This window comes from Trifolium pratense, linkage group LG6, assembly GCF_020283565.1.
Source record: "Trifolium pratense cultivar HEN17-A07 linkage group LG6, ARS_RC_1.1, whole genome shotgun sequence".
Lineage (NCBI taxonomy): Eukaryota > Viridiplantae > Streptophyta > Magnoliopsida > Fabales > Fabaceae > Trifolium > Trifolium pratense.
In genome coordinates this window covers 7758682-7777891 of record NC_060064.1, presented here as the reverse complement: position 1 = coordinate 7777891, position 19210 = coordinate 7758682, and the positions used below count along the sequence as shown (strand labels likewise).

The 19210-nt window shown below is 31.7% G+C and overlaps 2 protein-coding genes and 1 long non-coding RNA gene across 8 annotated transcripts; 1 reads left to right on the top strand and 2 right to left on the bottom strand.

The window, feature by feature from the left end:
• The first annotated feature begins 75 nt into the window (after positions 1 to 75).
• On the top strand, positions 76 to 3602 carry LOC123892899 (membrane magnesium transporter-like). Its single transcript, XM_045942773.1, has 4 exons — positions 76 to 271; positions 372 to 424; positions 533 to 633; positions 3239 to 3602. The coding sequence occupies exons 1-4, from the start codon at positions 199 to 201 to the stop codon at positions 3330 to 3332; spliced, it is 321 nt and encodes a 106-aa protein (XP_045798729.1). The 5' UTR covers positions 76 to 198; the 3' UTR covers positions 3333 to 3602.
• Positions 3603 to 7745: 4143 nt separating this feature from the next.
• On the bottom strand, positions 7746 to 8333 carry LOC123892898 (auxin-responsive protein SAUR32-like). Its single transcript, XM_045942772.1, has one exon. The coding sequence runs from the start codon at positions 8245 to 8247 to the stop codon at positions 7879 to 7881; it is 369 nt and encodes a 122-aa protein (XP_045798728.1). The 5' UTR covers positions 8248 to 8333; the 3' UTR covers positions 7746 to 7878.
• Positions 8334 to 13176: 4843 nt separating this feature from the next.
• LOC123892896 lies at positions 13177 to 17380 on the bottom strand. Of its 6 annotated transcripts, XR_006803309.1 has the most exons (7): positions 16898 to 17380; positions 16683 to 16762; positions 16315 to 16350; positions 16113 to 16211; positions 15420 to 15461; positions 14534 to 15343; positions 13177 to 13416 (listed from the first exon to the last, which is right to left on the bottom strand). It is a non-coding gene; the product is annotated as an uncharacterized LOC123892896 (long non-coding RNA). The 6 variants fall into 6 exon arrangements; XR_006803305.1 differs by lacking the exon at positions 16683 to 16762 and having other exon boundaries at positions 16898 to 17361; XR_006803306.1 differs by lacking the exons at positions 16315 to 16350; positions 16683 to 16762 and having other exon boundaries at positions 16898 to 17361.
• Positions 17381 to 19210: the final 1830 nt, after the last annotated feature.

Below are 19210 nucleotides of genomic sequence, written 5' to 3'. Positions count from 1 at the left end.
AAAATATATTATTTATTTACTGTACTCAAGTGAGAATTTACTCTTTGATTTAAATGCGATGCCTTTCCAATAATTTGGAAGTTTGGGAGTATAAGAATTGACTTGCAATTTCCAGTGATTTACTTGAGTCACCATCTTCAAACCCTGCGACTCAGACATCGCTACTGTACTACTACTACTAGATCCATCCGTAAAATAATGGCTCTAGCTATAATCGTTGGGGTTCTTGGTTCTCTCATTCTATTTCACGCCGCTTATTCAACTATCCAATGTAACACACACAAATCTTTCTTTTTTTGCTTTATTATATATGCTAACTAACTCGTTTCAATAAAGCATAGTTAATTTATTTTGATGTTATTTTGTTGCAGATAAGAGCTTGTTGAAGATTACTGAAGAAGAGTTTTCATCACCTCCTTTTAATGTAACCTAATTCATGCAATTTCACTATTTTATTTATTTACTCATTGGTTTTGTATTTTGTTTTGTTGTTTTCGAGTTTTAGGGTTTATGTGATGATATGGTTATGTAGGTTGTGATTGAGCTGTTTGTTGGATTGTTGCTTTGTTTCTGGGCTGCTCTAACTGCTCCGGGGAAGTTTTTGTCCATACATCCACAATCTGAAGAGAACAGGTTTCTGTTTTTTTAATCCCTTTCTATGTTTGTACCATTATAATCAATTATTTAGGGTTTTGATTTTGTTTTATGTGTTTGTTTCGATGAGTAGCTGTTATTGGTTTGAAAGATCGAGTTTTGTGATAGAGAAGGAGGACTATATTTTTCAACTGGGTTGTGACTTGTGAGAGCTTTAGGATAGTTTCTAAAATATGCTATACTCAACCTGAGTTGCTCATATTAGGTATTGAAGAGTTGTCATTTTTAGTTTGGTCTACCTTGATAGTATAATTTTGTCTTTTGAGTCTACTTGATAGGGTGGAATGCAATTAAAGTAAATTAATACACTCCTTTTCCCTTAGTTTTTAATTTACTATAGTTTTAGTAAAATTAAAGAGTTTTAAATTTATTTATTTTGGTTAAGTAGCCTAGTGGTTAGAAATTACACCCTTAAGGTGAATAAGTGGAGTGTCCGGGGTTTGAAACTCTGCTAAGCTCTTGGGGATAAGAGTTTTCAAATTAACTGTCATTTTTATGTTTTTAAGACAATTAATTTATCTTTGTGAATTTTTACTCACAAATTAATACTGTGTACACTATTCCCTACTCGTTATACTCTGGTATGCGTTGATGACAATGATTTGACCTCAATGTTTTATAAGAATGACTTTTTAATTTTGTCACACACTAATTCATTTTTGTTTTTCTTAATATGTATGGAAAAACCTTAAATGAAGGTCATTTAGAAACAGAGGGAGTAATATGGAAGAAGAAAAAATAAGTGGTGTTTAAGTTTTGACTTGTAAGGGAATGGAAAAGTTTCACTTTATGAAATATTGGTGACAAATTAAAAGCAAGAATAATCTAAAATCTACTTAAACTGAGCTTACCTGTTGGAGGTTTTAACTTTAAAAACAGATGGACATAATGTTTCTATGCAAAAAATATGAATGAACTTGCAAATATTCATTTAGTTGGGGGCAAAAAGTGAACACGCACAATCTTGTTTTCAATAAATAAGATTACAATATCATGTAATTTGGGTTTCTATGTTTTCATTTATGCTTGAGTTTGTTTACTTCTATTTATCTCAAACTAGAGACACTTTTTTAACATTATGATTGACTAAATCAGTTATTCCCTGGTCTTTTTTTTTTTGATGTAGCTATAAACTTGATGTATTTTCATAGTTTAGGGACTATTAACGGTCAACTTAATAAGAGTGTTAATCGAGGGACTAAATAGTTAGATGGGAGAATAGTTTAGGGACGTTTTAGTTATTTTAATAGTTTAAGGGACTAAAAATTGACTGTTTATTCGTGTTTCCATTGTATTAGCAAAGGTCTAAATTGATATGGGCCATTTAAGCAGTGTTCCATTAATTCATACATCATATTCCATTGTTCAAAATCCAAAAACACACTTAATATGCTTCTGTCAAGTTTTTCATTCATAAATCATAGCTTGTTGTTAGATTATCTGCAGCTGGGTTTTTCTCAGTTTCTCAGTATTGGCATTATTTGTCAAATAAAAGGGACAAAGAAAAAAATTAAATAGCTTCAGCAGATCAAGTATTGACCACCCCTTAATTTGTGTTTCTGCATTGATATATAAACATCACTTAACAATCATTGATGTTATTCATGGTATTGTTGGCATGGTCAATTAATTTGCAATGAGCCGCTTATGTAGTATATGTCGGGTTTTTCATTTATAAGTCATAACCAGTTGGTAGATCATTGGGAGTTGGGTTTTATTTGACTAATATTTTCAGTATTGACATCATTGATCTTAAAGAAAGGGTCAAAGGAAATTGTATACCGTTCCATAGTGAGATTTATGCTCAAGCTGATCAAGTACTGAGAACCTCAACTTTAGCTTTTTAGTTTGCTTTATGTTGTCATGTGGGATAACATTCTTAAACTTATTCTCACTCCTCACTTTTTGGACACCATTTTCACACCTACATTGCTTTGCTATTATTGGATCTTTTGTTGTTACCAATGATTTAATGTAGTACTAACTGATTTTACGAGAATATAATGCGGGTCAATGTTTTAAGAGCAGTGTACAAAAAGACAGGGAGAACAGTGTGCAAAATTTGTTGGCCATGTATCACTAATATGGTTAAATTAGTTAACATATTGTTTAGTCCATATACTTTTTAAGAATTTTAAGATACTGATACCCCCTTGGTTAGTTAATTAAGTAGTCAGTTGGTTAGTGAAGTTGGGATAGTTAGAGATATAAGGCATGTTGCCAGCAAATAAGAAAAGGGCGTATTGGAGGGGGGCAGGGAGGTTCATGTTTTGTAGTCATTTGAGAAAGAGCTGAAGTCTAGCTTACGAGTTTCATTTCAGGTGATATCATAGGTCTCAGTCAATTTTTTTAAAACGGAGTCCCTGAATACAGGCATACAGCCTACAAGTTTCATTTATAATTTTAATTTAAATAACTTACAATTTCTAAAACCTTAGGGACCTTCACATTAATATAAAGCGATTTATCTGTATTTTTCTGTCTGCAAACTTTTGTAATTTTTTGTTCATAGTTGAGGGAAGTATATCACTTATCATGGAATTATGCGGATCCTTATACTAGAATTGTCTCCAATTCAATGCAGGATTGTTTCTTTACCTGCAAACCTAGACTTCATGATTTTCAACCACCGACGCAAAGTTTTTCCCTTGGAAACGGATCTGAAGCTGAAACACTGAGGACTTTAGTACAAACTATGAAGTGTCATTATCTCTCGCATGTGTAAGGAAAATATTGTCTCTTGATACAAAAGAATTATCTCTCGTATGTGAAATCCTGTTGTAGCTTATGCTTATCAGTATCAGTACTGGCCAGTGGCCACTTGCCCTAGTAATTTGGACAGGATGTTATTACCTGTATTATTTATGAACATCCAGCTTTCACTTTGACCATACTTTGATAAGTGAGTTGCAAAATAGTTGAATTCAATTTTACACAAGTACTATATAATTGAACTGTCCAGAATGATTTATGGAGAGGTGGAAGGCTCCATGATCCCGGTGTGGTTGAACAGTAATATGTTTCCACCTAACAAGTAGGTAGAAAAAAGTTAGGACCCAAATCACATGCAGTTATGACTTCATGCAACGATCTCAGTCGTTAATATGAGATTGGACGACTCAAATTGCATAAAAACAAAATTAGCTTTAAACAATCTCGACTTTTCATTGGGATCGGACGATTGATTTCATTTTCAGTATGTGCACCAAATCCAAAAAGTAAGGAATAGCAACTTGTAGAAATAAGATCCTTACCATTGTGAATTCCAAGGAATGACTAGATGAGGTGCATTTAAGATTGTTGTTGGCACTGTCAAATGTCAATCATGTTTTGGAACTAACCAAACCAATAGGTTGCGCAGAAGCTTCTTTCTAACCAGATAACATAACACAACTTGCCCAAAATCAGGTTTCCCATTTTTACCTAAACGGCCTAAAGTTTCAACATTTTGAGGATTGATTATCCTTCCTACCTACATCACATTAGTATGTTTATCTGTCATTGCACATGTTTCTCTTGGTAGTTGGGACTTTGATTGGTCAGAAGGAGGATTAAGATTAATGTTTGAGTATTCCCTTATCTTCATTATTAGTAAATGATGACTGTAGTAGAATCCAAGGAATGAAAATTCAACTGAATTGTTTGTTATGTTAATACAAAAACGGGAGAAAATACATATTCCTACCCTATATACTGCCACATGCAACTGTCATATTTCCATTTTTTCTAAAGAAAAGACATTTCTACCCTGGTTATTAGAAGAAAATACAATTATCCATAATTCTTCTCACTGCCATACAGTACATTCACATAAACTGCAGACTATCGAGTAATAAAAAAACTGCAGAACATGTGATGTGTTATGTCCAACTTTCCCTATTAGTGAAATTATTGCAGCTTTTCACCAGTTGTAAACATCAAGTATAGAAGCAGTAAATTATTATCCCCCCTGCAACATAAAATAATAAAGATCATGGCATAGCAGTAAATTCAATGGTCGATTATACTTGATTTCAGTGTATAAATTCAATGTGAGATGTGGACTGAGGAACTTTATGCCAAAAAAATAGTACTCCTATATAGGACCATATAAATTCAAATATTGTAGCTTAACAATAAGCCTTTTTTATTTTATGCCAAAAAAATAGTACTCCTATAGGAGTAAAAAATAAAATCATGATGCCATAATATTTTTGTCAAACACATTATTTATTCTATATAGGACCATATAAATTCAAATATGCATAAATAGTCAAATACTCCTATATAGGACCATATAAATTCAAATATTGTAGCTTAATAATAAGCCTTTTTTTATTTCTTCCTTGGTAGGGACTACAGTCTACAGATAGCAGCAAAGTGCCCTTCTATAACAACAGACAATTATGGCTGATTCTAGTGTGAGGGAGTGATACATATCCCTCACCTGTGAGGGAACAAAAACAAATTGTTTTCAACCATCAGATATAATTAATGGTCAAGATCTTCTAAAGTTAAAAATGAGAACATGTAAAATTGTCTTATTGTACCTTCTCTTCTTCATACCTCAAGAACACGCGATCTGCTAACATTTACATTCGACGGCAGACACAAACCCCGGCGAACACTCAAACTACCGACATCGACTATTCACACCACTGACGGCGACCACCACCGGAGAATCTTATTTCTATCTGTTAGTATTGAAATCAAATAGATATTATTAATCGTTATTACTGATCGTGCTATTGGTTATGAATCTTATGATAAATTCATGGTTCCAAACTTTATCCAAATGCCAGAACATGTTTTAATGATTTTATCATGGTGACCAATTTGTAATATTGACTGATAATTAAACTCTTAGAACATTGAATAATAATTATTTGGCCGATTAAAATTTTGGAAGCAGTGTTCCTATGTTCATCTTATTCCTCAAGAATAGAAAGTATCCGGGTCGCGATGACCCATGCTGAACCCAGTTTGATCTCGCGGCGTTTTAGGTAACGTTGCTCTACGGTTTTCAAGGGTTTATGGTCGCCAATTTAAGTTTAAGAAGACACCCATAATAATTTCAAGAATCATCAATCCAACCGTGAGAAATCACAAATGAAAGATATAGGGTTTAATGTGAAACAAGAAGAGAAACAATCATTTCCAGTTGCGAGAAAAAGAAAAGAAAAGAAAAATAAGTCGTACTGATTGTTTGAATCATGGTGTTCAGTTTCAAATTTTCAATTGAAACTTGAAAACGATTATTTCAGTTCATGAACAAAGAAATATATTACAAATTGGTCATCATGATAAAATCAATAAAAAGTGTTCTGTGGAATTTGGAGAAAGAATTGAAACCATGAATTATCATCATAACCAATAGCACAAACATCCATTTGATTTCAATACTAACAGATAGCTATAAGATTCTCCGGTGGTTGTGATATGAAGAAGAAGAGATACAATAGGATTTTGTGTGGACAATTTTAGATGTTCTCATTTTTAATTTTAACAGATCTTGACCATTAATTATATCTGATGGTTGAAAACAATTTGTTTTGTTCCCTCACAAGTGAGTGATATGCTTCACTCTCTCACGCTAGAATCCCCCGACAATTATGGGCGATTAGTCAAATTTCAAACTGTATTTCTGAACAATTAAACAAGAGAAAATTTTAATTTAATTTTATATATTATATGTACTGTTTCTTGACCATACTAAACAATTAAATTTAAACTTTTCTCTATATTTTTTCTTCTACCTTTTGTTATTTCACTTTCTTCCTATTACTCAACCCAGTCATATTTTTTGTATATAAAAAAAACCAATACTATTATTTATATAACGGAATTTAAATATTAAATATTAAATACCGGAATTTATTTTATACCATTTACTTTATGAGAAATGCTTATTATTAGGGATGCTTATTATCAGAAAAATGAATCTCTTTCACTAATTATATCCACAACTGCCCATGTATTCCACTCTATCCCCTTTATTTTATTGTTTCTCTTTTGTTGAAAGAACAATTCTTGCGTTTCGTGTTTATACCTTTCGTAAGAAATAGCAAAGCTCTTACTTTATTGTAAGTTCTGTTTAAATAGATATATCTATCTTTTTTATGCAACTGAATTTCTTTCAATGAGTGTTGAAAATGTTTTTGAATACTCTTAATGTAATTCCCCATTTTATTTATAATGTAATTCCCTAAGAGCTTAAAGTCCCAAAAAAAAAAATATAAAAATGATTACAAACTAATCAAACGAGGGGTACTATGCCCCAAATTATCAGCTGCGAATAAATGTCTAATCCGACTTAGACAAACACCAATATACTCAATATTACGATCCATCTCACAACTTATATTGGCATCACATCTATACACTTTGTTAGCTTTCCTATAAGCATGAGAAATGTGTACCTCCCAATTCATCTCCAATATAATTTTTATGCTTTTTATCGAAGAGTAACCCATACCATTTCTTGTCATGTCATCTTTAATCATATCTCCGAACCCCAATATCCATATGTATATATACTTCAAACCCTCGCACACCCCCACAAGCGCACTACAACTACCAACAAACTTGGCAAATCCACCACACAATCTACCACAACCATCTCTAACGATATATTCCGCCACACTCCGCCGTATGTCCATCTTTACACGCTCCATCCGCGTTTAATTTTACTCTCCCATCTACATGTGGTTTCCATCCAATCATGCAAATTACTAATCATAATGAGAAACATCATTATATAAGTAGTAACGACTTCTACCATCTCTTTAAAAAAAATAAACAAATTAAAAACTACTTCTAGCGCATCTTTGAATTGTAGTATAACTCAACTACATGAATAATGATCACATACATATAGGACAACTTAAAAAAAAAGAAGAACATCTTAATTTATCTATCCATCTCAAAAAGGTGATGATAAATATAAGACCAAATATTGTATTCCTTAATATCACATTAATTCTGTCATATTTGCGGAAATATCAAATTGTCACAAGCAATTAATCACTAACAATACATTATACATTGAGAATGAAATATACAAATCGGCAATAGGTAAATCCATTCTATTTGAGATGTCTTACCTATGCAAAAAATCATAATAATGTTTATAATAAGGAAGAAAAAAAAAGTATAGATAGTATTGTACTATCTGTATTGTGAAATCATGTCACGTATCATTTAGCAAAAGACTTATCTTAAAAATGATTGTCCAATCCCAAATTGTTACAAAGTTGTATTATGTCGATTCTCTATAATCTTTTGAAGATCTTGAGGCTTACATGGCAATGCAAGAGCACCCTTTTGTTCATATCCAAATTCTTCCTTAGCTTGTTCCAATAATTTCATGAAATGATAATCCCTTAAATATTCCAACTCAAGAACAAATCTCATTGGTTCTTCACCTTTCATTGCTATAACCGCAAAATAACCTTGTGGCACTTGAGTTGTTGCATTTTCATCACCATCATCAATGTCTATGATTCTCACATAATTACCTCTTCTTCTATATGCTTTACTAATTTTCAAAAATTGAAGACCCTTTAACACCTTTGATATCAAAGACTTAAGCTTCAACTTCTTTGTAACATCCATGATGACACTAACCTTTTTCTCTTAAGACAATGACAAAAAAATAGTATGATTTGGAATTTTTCAAGTACAAAAATTTAAGTGTTGAATATTGTAGATTTAGATAGAGTTAGTGGATTTTATAAAGTAGCAAAAGGAAGAACACAAGAAGTTTCATATAATTATTTTTTGCTTATACTATAGTACACATTATGTGATGTCATATTCATACCGTGTTTTTTGATGAAACAAATCATTTAATGCAATTTAGACGCGTCGGTTTCATACCGAAATTTATACGCGGGACTATGTTCGTATGTATGTACTACAAAGTACGTTATTTTATTGTTATATAAAAAATAAAAAAAAAAGTACGTTATTTTATTTTAGGCCTAATTTGCTGTATGCATCACTGTCACATACTATATATATTAATTAATTATACTGTATATATTGGATTTCTGGCATGACATTCTTTTAAAAGGATTTATATTTGATTTATTAGTGGTTGACAAAGATAATCACACATTTCACTCGCACTAACTTTGACTTATTTGAATTTTTAAAATTTCACAATGGGATAAAGTTGCATGTTCTTCCACCTTGCATGAGCTGAGCATGTGAAATTATATATTTCATATAATTATTTGTAAACCCCAATAAATTATAGGAGTATTTGATATTCTTATAAATAAATACTTACAAGTTACAAGGTTACAAATTTTTTTTTTGTGTTAATCCTAAGTTCTCGAGGAATTAATGATTCCTTAGTAATTTTGAATTCGGTCAGGTGATAAAAGTAAAATTTGTTCAAGAATCATTTTCACCCAAAAATAAATATAGAAAATAATTTTTGTGTTGATCGTATTAATATTGTTGCACTTGGTCTTTAACATCCAACTTTCACTTGTTGGATTATTTTTCCTTCTAATTTTCTGGATTTTTTTTTCTCCGCGACCGCAATAGAATAGGTCTTCTTGATTATTGTTTTTCTTAATGATGTGTTTTACCATATTTAGATTTAGATGGATTTGAGTTTATCCCCTATTTGTTTTAGAAGGTTGCTCCACTCTATTTTTTTCCCTTCTTGGTTTTAGCCCATATATTGGGGTTTTCAAAAAAGATTTAGCTGAGGCAACTAATCTTCTATAATTGTTAGTATCTTGATTTTGGTCTAGTCCCTCAAGTTTATATTTTAATAGTAGTACTAGTATATAATGATATTGTTGTAAATATTGTGGTCGAACTGTTTAATTAAGAAATATTTAGCTGGCACTTGGCAGAGGACGATATCCTTTCAAACTGATTTTTTTTTACTAACCTTTCAAACCAAATTTAATATCTCAATATACATGTAGACCGGGAATGAATTGTCTCTCGGGAAAATAGCACATGAGAAAATGCAGTACCATGATCTATCATTAATTTAATATATTTTATTATGTGAGTTATTATCCACAATTAAATGGAAGGTGATGATTTCACTTAAGAAAAAAGGTGACTGGAGAGGATCTCTCCCGTAAATGTGAATTATAATGATAGTATGTGTGTGTACTATATGATATATAACTTGATTAAAACAAACATGTACGAAAAATCGTTTTTCCTCCTTGAGTCCTTGTTTTGTTTGGTCAAAAACAAAATAATAAAAGTAATGTCAAATACAAAAGTCATCAGCCATTTAATTTGCTAGCTTAGGGGGACATCCGTACGTGCTTGTCATTGTTGATACAACAAATCAAAGGTTTTCTTTGACGGTGTTCGTACATCATGAATATATATGTCGGTACATAATAATTTTTCAACAAAAATAAAATATATTTTCTCTCTTAATTTGGCCATAATAATTGAATTTGAATTCACAACATTGATATATAAGAAAAAAGCATTGATGTGTATGCATATGAATGTCAAATTTTCCTGCAATTAGGGCCATATAAGTGGCTCAGGAGATGTCAGGATAACTTTGATAATAAATTGTTAAATATAAGGATTTAATCGATAGCAAATGGTTAAACACAAGACCAACTTAGCGGAACAAGATTTCGTGTAGTAAAACTTTCACGCAGTTTCACGCGGTTTTGGATCTCAGCCGTCCGATCATAAATGAATGGTTCAGATTACAAACAGTTGATTTTACTAATATATAATCTGGACCGTCTAATTTTAATCTAACGGCTGAGATCTAAAACCGCGTGAAACTGCGTGCAAAATGCACTGCAGCAAATCCAGATCCCAACTTAGCGGCTTAATAGAGTTCAAAATCAATTTGGAATATTTATAAAGTTAAAGATTTATTTAAGAATGTCCTATAAAATCAAGGACTAATTTAGTCGTTTATTCATATTTTAAATGAGACAGATACAAATTTCTATTGATTATTCTAACTTTGATCTAATCCTCTCAAATATATTTGTATCTTTTTTTTTATTTTAATAATATTCTTAAAGTGATATAAATGATTATTTGACATCTGAAAACATCATCATAATTGAGATATCTTGTTTTAACCTATGATATGTATTTTCACTCTCTTGTTTTTTTTTTAAGCTTTTTAATTAATTTAAAATTCTCGTACCATGATAAGCATTTCTAATAATGTGAAACGAGACAAAAATAGAAGATATCTATGAAACTTCCTCCACTTCTATCAGTATATCAGGGCCGGCCCAACGTGATTTGAGGCCTAAAGCGAATATTAAAATGATGCCTAGTATAAAAATGTGAATTTTTGTGTTAAAAAATATAAAAAAGAAAAACATAAAAATTATATTACAAAAAATAAACTAAGATTTTTTTGGTAAGAGTATTAAAAGTATATCGACTATATATTTATTAAACTAAGACAAATATGATTTTTATCTTATAATATTTGTTTTATTCATTTTAACTTAATTTTCTTGATTTGGTTTTATAATTTCTATTTATTTAAATCTCAATTTCAGTAGTCATTTTGTATGTTATTAAATTTAAATAAAATATGTGAAAAAAATATCGAGAAGAAACTTATACCAAAAAAATCAAACAAATTTCCTAATTATGTTTTATATTTCCTTTTTATATTATGGTATGATATTACTTTTGTTTGAAGGAAATAATTTTTTGACAGGAGGAGTTTGAAGTTAATAACATTATTCCCTAAATAATTAGAATAGTTTTGTTCAATCAAAAATAAAAAGGAGCCTATAAAAATAAGAAAAAGAAGTTTCATAAATATAGTTCAAATGATAGTTATCAGATATATTATTGAAGTGATCGAAGTTCGAACCGATTTTTCTACATTTAAATGTCTGAATCATGTCATTAGTTTACTTGAGAAAAAAAAATAAGAAAAAGAAAGTAATGGAATAATGGGCCTACAAATTTCATTCAATCAATGAAAGGAGAAAATAAATACGGTATCGATCATGCTGCTGCAAATTTTGTTCAAATAATGATAAAAAATAAAAATAAATAAAAAATAGCACCATGGGAAAATTGATCATGTGACCTGTCTGTAAAAAAGCGCTCATTTAACCAGCTGAGCTATGAGGCCAATTTTAGGAGGCCTACATATATATAATATTAGTAAATAATTAATTATTTTGGGCCTAAAATCCTTTGAAAAAAAATTATTTTTTTAGCCTAAAGCTAGGGCTTGGGCCACTTTACCCTTGGGCCGGCCCTGCAGTATATATTTTGGTCCATTCAACGCGACTATAGTAGTGTAGTGTGTACATATTGAAGACATCTAACAAATGAAAGGGTAGAAAGTGTTGCGGCAAGTGTGAAGTGAGTTAAGTTTTATATTGTTTAAAAGGTGGAGGTTTAACACTTTATAAATGAGAGAATTCATAATGCTTTCAAATTTTGGGTAAAGATGTGATGTCCAACTCACTTGCATGATTACTCTTAAGTCCAATGTAAATGATCTCTTAGATCTCCGCTTCATGATCCAACACTGGTATCGTGTATGATTTCTGCTTGAGGGGAGCATAATAAATTGATCAATTGAATAACTCACTCTTGAGGGGGAGATTGTTGTGGCAAGTGTGAGAGAAAAATGGAGGCTGAACACTTTATAAATGAGATGACCCATAAACATAACGCTTTAAGGTTTTTGGATAAAGATGTTGTGTCCAACTCACTTGTATGGTTGTTCTTGAGCTCATTGTGGATGACTCTCCGGACTGCCCCCTTATGATCCAACAGAGAGGGGTCACTCTCAACATACATTCGACTGTCAGCTGCCACTTCTTTCTTTTTTCTTGTTCATATACTAAAGAAGAGTGATTTAAGATCAATTTTGATTCTGTCAAAAAAGAAAATAGATAAATTTTGATTTAGAATCATCTTTCTTGATTTTTTTTTTATTTCTTTCATTTTATAAAAACCTTCATGGGAATGAATTCTTCCGGTTTGTAAAAAAATTACTTTTTCGGGTGTATTTGATTCGTAAAACAGCAATAACTGGACAGAACAGTATAGGACAGAACAAGATAATACAGGACAGGACAAAACTGTATCAGAGAGATATAAGGCGATAATATTTTTATATTCGAAAATAAAATGAGTATTTTCGTATTTTTTATAGTTGTACACTACAAGAAAATTGGGCCTTTGCGACAGTTAAATTTACAGTTTGCGACGGTCGAAACTGTTGCAATGTGACAATTGCGACGGTTTGTGAACCGTCGATGATTTCGGTGTCGCAACAACACTTTGCAACGGTTTTGAAAACCGTCGTTACAACTGTTGCAAGTTATTTTGCAACAGTTACAAACCGTCCTTATATGCTTTTCACGCCTAGCACTGAAATTAGTAGGAGGGGCTGCAACGGTTTCAAAACCGTCGCAACTGTGTTTTTTTAAATAAAAAAAATTAATTTAAAACATTTTATCTTCATTTTGATGGCTTATTAAAAAACAATTAAAACAATATATAATGAATCAAAATATTCATGCAATAGTAAGAAAATTAAAATACATAAATATATAAATACTATTATTAAAATATGAACTAATCCAGAAACAAATATGTTTCACATTCATATAAATAAAACATAACAATCATACAAAAAGGTTTCTTGAGTTCCATGAAAATTTAATCAATTATCTATATGGTCCATCACAAGAAAGTTGCTTGATCATCCCGAGGTAAATGACTAGAATCAAAAGAATGTCGTACTCAGTTTGGTAATTCTAAGTCTTCCACCTAAAAATAAAACATATTATATAAGAACCACTAATTACGAAAAAATAAGCAATATAATCACTAATGACTAATAACATGCTGTTAAAATGGTATAAGAGTTAAAAATAAGATCACATCCTGCCATATCAAACTAGAAAAATATTGCTTTGCAAAATAATCACTCATAAGCAATGAAATATTCTTCTAAAGATCTCTCACAATGGCAGAGTTGACATAGCAGCAACATACAAGTGTTAACCAATAGCATAGCAGTAAGCATCAAGCTAAAATATTGGCTATAGTTCTTTTTCTCAATATAGTTGTGTTGTAGCATCATATAGAACTGTTTAAGGTATGTGCTTTTTTCAGGTTCTCATGTATCAAATAACAACATATATAGGCATACACAAATACCATCATATAGTATTAATCAATAAAATATAATGCATTTGTTTGGATCAGAGTACACATAAGTTTTAATTCACAAGCACATTAACCAAGTCACTACCACTTTAAAATACAAATTACACAGATTTCATACCAAAAGATCAATAGAATTTTAATTAAGGGTGTGTTTGTTTTGGGGATTAAAATTATAATCCTAGGATTATTATTCCTTGGAATATTATTGCTGGGAATATTATTCCTATCAATATGTTTGGTAAATAAATAAAGTTCCTTGGAACATTTTTAAAATAAATTCAATTAATATTTTAAAATATTAAAATAAAAAAATAAATGAGTTAAAAATAATGAGAGAGTGGAGAGTCATGGGTGGTTACTTCTTATTCCCATGGGAATGTAAGATTCCCACCATTTAACATGAGAATAAAAAGTGGGAAAGTCATGTGTAATTCATATTCCAAGGAATAAAAAGTTCCTAGGCATAATTTTTTAAAACTTGAAACAAACATAGGAATTAAAGATTCCCAAAGTCACATTCCTGGGAATAAATTTATAATCCATGAAACAAACACCCCCTAAGAAACATGAAGACTTGCAACATGAAATTGAAAACAAAAAAGTTCTTAAGAAACATGCTTACTCTGCCTCTATTTTTACAGCAGTTAAGAGAAAGAAAAGTAACAACTTTTAGATTCAATAGCATAAGGTTTGTTTGTAATAGGAAAACAATTACCTCTTCTTTGCATTGTGTCATGTAAACTTAGCTCCTATTGGACAAACTTTTTGTATAAACTCAATTGTTTCTCCCCAGAGTCATGTCTCGATAATTCTTTCACTAAATCCTCACATGCTCGAAAAAGTTCCTTATAGTATTATCAAAGTGAATGAGAGTCAGTGGTAAAATTAAATATGAATGCATCCACCCATATCAAACCTGCATAATCCATTTTGAAGCAAATTACAAATACCTGCAACCTCTTACATTTGCAGCGACCTGTATAACCCATACTCACTATCACTTACTCCACACATGCCAAACTGCATTAGCTACTTTGCCAAATTTTACAAATCTGCATTTTGCATTTAACATCTCTATTCTACATAAATCATAGAACCAATTCAGTGTCGAATCCAATGCACAATGCTCTGCCAAATTTTTAACATTTAATTGGACATTAATATCAAAAGAGAAAATAATCACTAAAATTGAAGGTCCCCAATTTATCCATTTAGCAAGTGGTTGTGCTTATGTTAGGTTTACTCTTAAGCACACAAATCTCAATAACTCTTAGAACCTCATAGGCTTCTCTAAACTGATAAGATAAAAAAAAAAAGAGAATAATAACAAGTTTTCTACTTACAAAAAAAAAAAACAATGAGTTTTCTTATAGAATCACCTAACCAATAATTTAAAGTTTCAATTAAGTAGTGCAAACCTGAAATATTGATAAATAATGAGCTATAATAATCTCCCCATGTGATAACAAGCTGCAAAGTATAATGTTATAGCATCCCTTGATGAACTCTCCAGTACTAACTTTCACTGTCACATAACCAATGGTTGTGATGTTGTAAGTAAGAAAGAAAGCTACTACTCAAAATCAATAAATTTTATATACCTTAAATGCAGCCAAGACTTCCGATGAAAGCAATCCTTCTACCTGCAAATGAACAAATTATAAACCATTTCAGTTTACATTTATGAAATCAGAAGTTGTGATTCGCTTGGCATAATCAGTAGCAATATGGTTCTGGTAAGGTCAGATGTTGAGCTAGCATTATTCTCTCAGTCTTCGTCTCATTCAGAAACACCGACATAAGATCACATATATAACCACACTCAATTAACAAATCGGAAAATAGAAATCACATTAAGTACAATTGTTATCATACATAAAGATTTGAGAAGTGATATTCATACATAATAGAAATCACATTAAGTACAATTGTTATCATACATAAAGATTTGAGATAATTTCTCAAATAGATTTGAGAAGTGATATTCATACATAAAGATACAATTCCTTGCTACCATATTGTTATCTATTAGAAATATATTGTTATCTCTCAGTGAATCTCAGGACTTGGCAGAAGTAGAATCAAGACCCTAGGATTTGTTTAAACTACACGCAAAGAAAGGGTTCCGCCTTATTTAAGCGAAGAACAAAAAATATGCAGAAGATAAATATACCTATTTAAGCATCCTAAAGTACAATAAGGGAAAATAACAACTAAAATCTAGAAACAAGGAAATTACAGCTACCGATACTAAAGCTAACAACTAAAAACAAACTCAACATCATAACAATAACCTTAAAAATTGCTTCTCGTGATCTAGATGCATGGCTTGTTTTCCATCTTTTTCACCGCATTCTCATCACATGATATTTTAGCATATGTTAGCTTCCTTGCTGATATCAACAAAAATACAAACTCAATTCCAAATTTTCCTTGCTGATATCAACAAAAATAGGATCATAAAGTAGATCTATAAAATAAGTTCGGAATAGAAACCTCATCATCATAGATCAACCAAAAGCACTTTTCAAGCTGTCAGTACATAAACAAATTACTTATCAATAAACGCACAATCCTTGAACACAGAAGATGAAGTAGATGCATTGACAAGTAAAGGAAACAACTCATCATTCAAAAAGGAGATCTACAAAAATGGAACCCTGAGCAATGGAACCACAAAATTGAATAACAAATTTCTGATATTCAGATCTTCCATAAAACGTGAAAGTTTAGGTCACTGAGATAGAGTTTAATATCTTCACAATAGAAAGAAAAAACATTGAAACAAAAATAGATACAGAAGGTGGCCACCAAATTAAAATAACTAAACAAAAACGAAAAACACCAAACCACAAAACAGCCACCTAGAACACACCAACATGGACACAAAACCACACCAGTGCGGAACTACCATCGATACAGCAGAACTACAACAAAATTGTTCCTGAGAAGCAGAAAAAATCCAAAAAAAACACCAATAGAGTAGCATAAATACCACAACAGAGGACCATGATTAAACAGTTCCAACAACGATTTGAAAACATGCTCAAAGGGAAGGAGGAAGAAGGGGAAAACAAACCTGAACGTGTAACATGACGGCAACGATTTCTACAGTTGGAACAATAATGAAAGAGAAATTTAGGGATTTGAGGTGAAGACATTGAAGAGAACAGGACGGCAACGATTTCTCTTTGCAGACATCGATGAAGATGTTGGAGAGAACGAGATTGAGATAGTAATTTAGGGATTCAAGGCGAAGAGATCGAAGAAGACAGCAGAGATGTGGTTTTTGGGATTTAGGGATTTAGTGTGAGTTTTTTTGATAAACACAGGGGAGTGTATTTTTTTTTTTTTAATATAAGATTGAGTGAAGTTTTGATTGTTTAGAGAAAGAGCCAAAATTTTGACTACGCGGCAATAGCCAAAATAATGCAACGGTTGATATAACTGTCGCAAAATTTCAAAATTAATTCAAAACATTGCAACGGTTACCTAACTGTCGCATAAGCTGTTGCAAAATTTCAAAAATAAGCACATTGCGACGGTTCTAGTCAAATCGTCGCAATGCAAGTGTCGCAAAGTGACAATTTTCTTGTAGTGGTACCGTGGTTCAGTGAGGGACAAAAATTTTTGTTTTTGTTCTGTCCATTGCTACCTAATTTGTCTAGTCCCATAATTAATTTTAAATTAAACAGGATACAACAAAAGTTGTCCAGTACAGTCCCCTATTTTTTAGTAGATCAAAACGAACTATTCTAAATGTAAACGATTAAATATGTATAAGTGGGATGCTTAGTTTTTTTTCAAATCATATTGGGGGCCTAGCCCACACAAACCTTCAAATAAGCCCATCTCTGACTATACGTATGCCTTATATTATATCACTATATATCAAGAGCTACAAAGTCCTTTTCATCGAAAGTTGGTTTTAGTTAAACCAATCGTTAGTTGGTTCAGTGGTGATTGACGTTGAATTTGGTAGGGAGGATCACAGTTCGATCCCCTGTAACTACGATCAAGAGAGGGCTGGAGCCACATGATGCCATAACTAACCCCCCGATCCAGATTAAACTGATGGTGAAAAAAAAATTGGTTTTAATTACTAGCAATAAAAGGCATTTTAATTTTTTTTTTTCTTCTTTCTTATATCTATTTGAAATTATTCTTTCATTGTGCTAACGACCAAGATGCAGGTGATTTAACGCTTTCATTGAAGTCCCATAAAAAGCGCATAAAGCATCACTAGGATCCCTAACCACCCTACGCCTAAGAAGGTTTTGTCTAGTAGGCACTCTATCCTGAAGTAATTGCCAAGAAAAAACGATCACTTTAGACAGGGCCAGTTCAGAGATTTTAGAGGTCCGGGGCAAATAATAAAAATGGACCCCTAATAAAAAATGCAATTTTTTTAAAAAAAGAACATAATTTATTTAAATTGTAAATAATGTTAACAACATCAAAAATAGTTATTTATATGTGTAACTAACATAAAAAAAAGTCATATTCCGCAACATTGAAATTGAAACTATAAATAAAATTAACACTTACACGATAAATAAAATAAATAACAAAATTGGTAGTGTTTTGATGATCTAAAAAAAATTGATAGTGTTTTTTTAATAAAAATTACAATTTAATTTTATAAAATAATTCTTTATTTTCAAAGAAATTTTTAGTAAAACAAACAAAAAAATACCAACCAAAAACTGAGAGATGAACCCAATCCTTCAGGCAATGCACGCTAACCAACTGCACTAGGATCTTCTCATGTAAACTAAATCTCAGCACAATTACTTAACCGTTTTTAACATGATGGGTCAAGAAAATTTTGAGGCCCCGGTTTTTTAGAGGCCCTGGGCTCGAGCCCTGCTTGCCTTGGCCCAAAACCGGCCCTGACTTTAGACGAGGCCCAAAATTTCCACACCCCCGGCTAAAATTTCCACCCATGGCAACAGAACCCGTACCCGCGGGTACCCGCCCGAACCCACCCCGAGTTTGACGGGGAAAAACCGATTTGACTGGGTTTGGGTTCGGGTTTGGGTTTTCCCCGATTTCAAAACATGGGGATGGGGCGGGTAACGGAGATATTGGTACCCACCCCAAACCCGTCCCCGAACCCGCCCGTTTATATAAAATTACTATATTACCCCTATTTATTTATAATGTCACAAATCATATAACTCATCTTCTCGCTTCCCAATTCCCACTTCACGTGGTATTGCATCCTTCTTTGAAGATGGTGACTAGAATTTAGAGAAAGAGAAAGGAAGAAGACTACATTGGTGTTGGCTATTTATCTACTTGAGTTAGAATTTTTAATGAACAATGGTTCTTAGTTATTTGTTTTTTTAGCAATTTCAGTGAACAATGATGTAGAACATTCTTGGTTATG

Excerpts from the sequence above, each read along its gene's own strand:
- LOC123892898 (XM_045942772.1), bottom strand. The coding sequence starts at position 8,247 with ATGGATGTTACAAAGAAGTTGAAGCTTAAGTCTTTGATATCAAAGGTG.
- LOC123892899 (XM_045942773.1), top strand. The coding sequence starts at position 199 with ATGGCTCTAGCTATAATCGTTGGGGTTCTTGGTTCTCTCATTCTATTT. Across the intron at positions 425-532 it reads TTTCATCACCTCCTTTTAAT|GTTGTGATTGAGCTGTTTGT; the intron begins GTAACCTAATTC and ends ATGGTTATGTAG. Across the intron at positions 634-3,238 it reads CCACAATCTGAAGAGAACAG|GATTGTTTCTTTACCTGCAA; the intron begins GTTTCTGTTTTT and ends AATTCAATGCAG.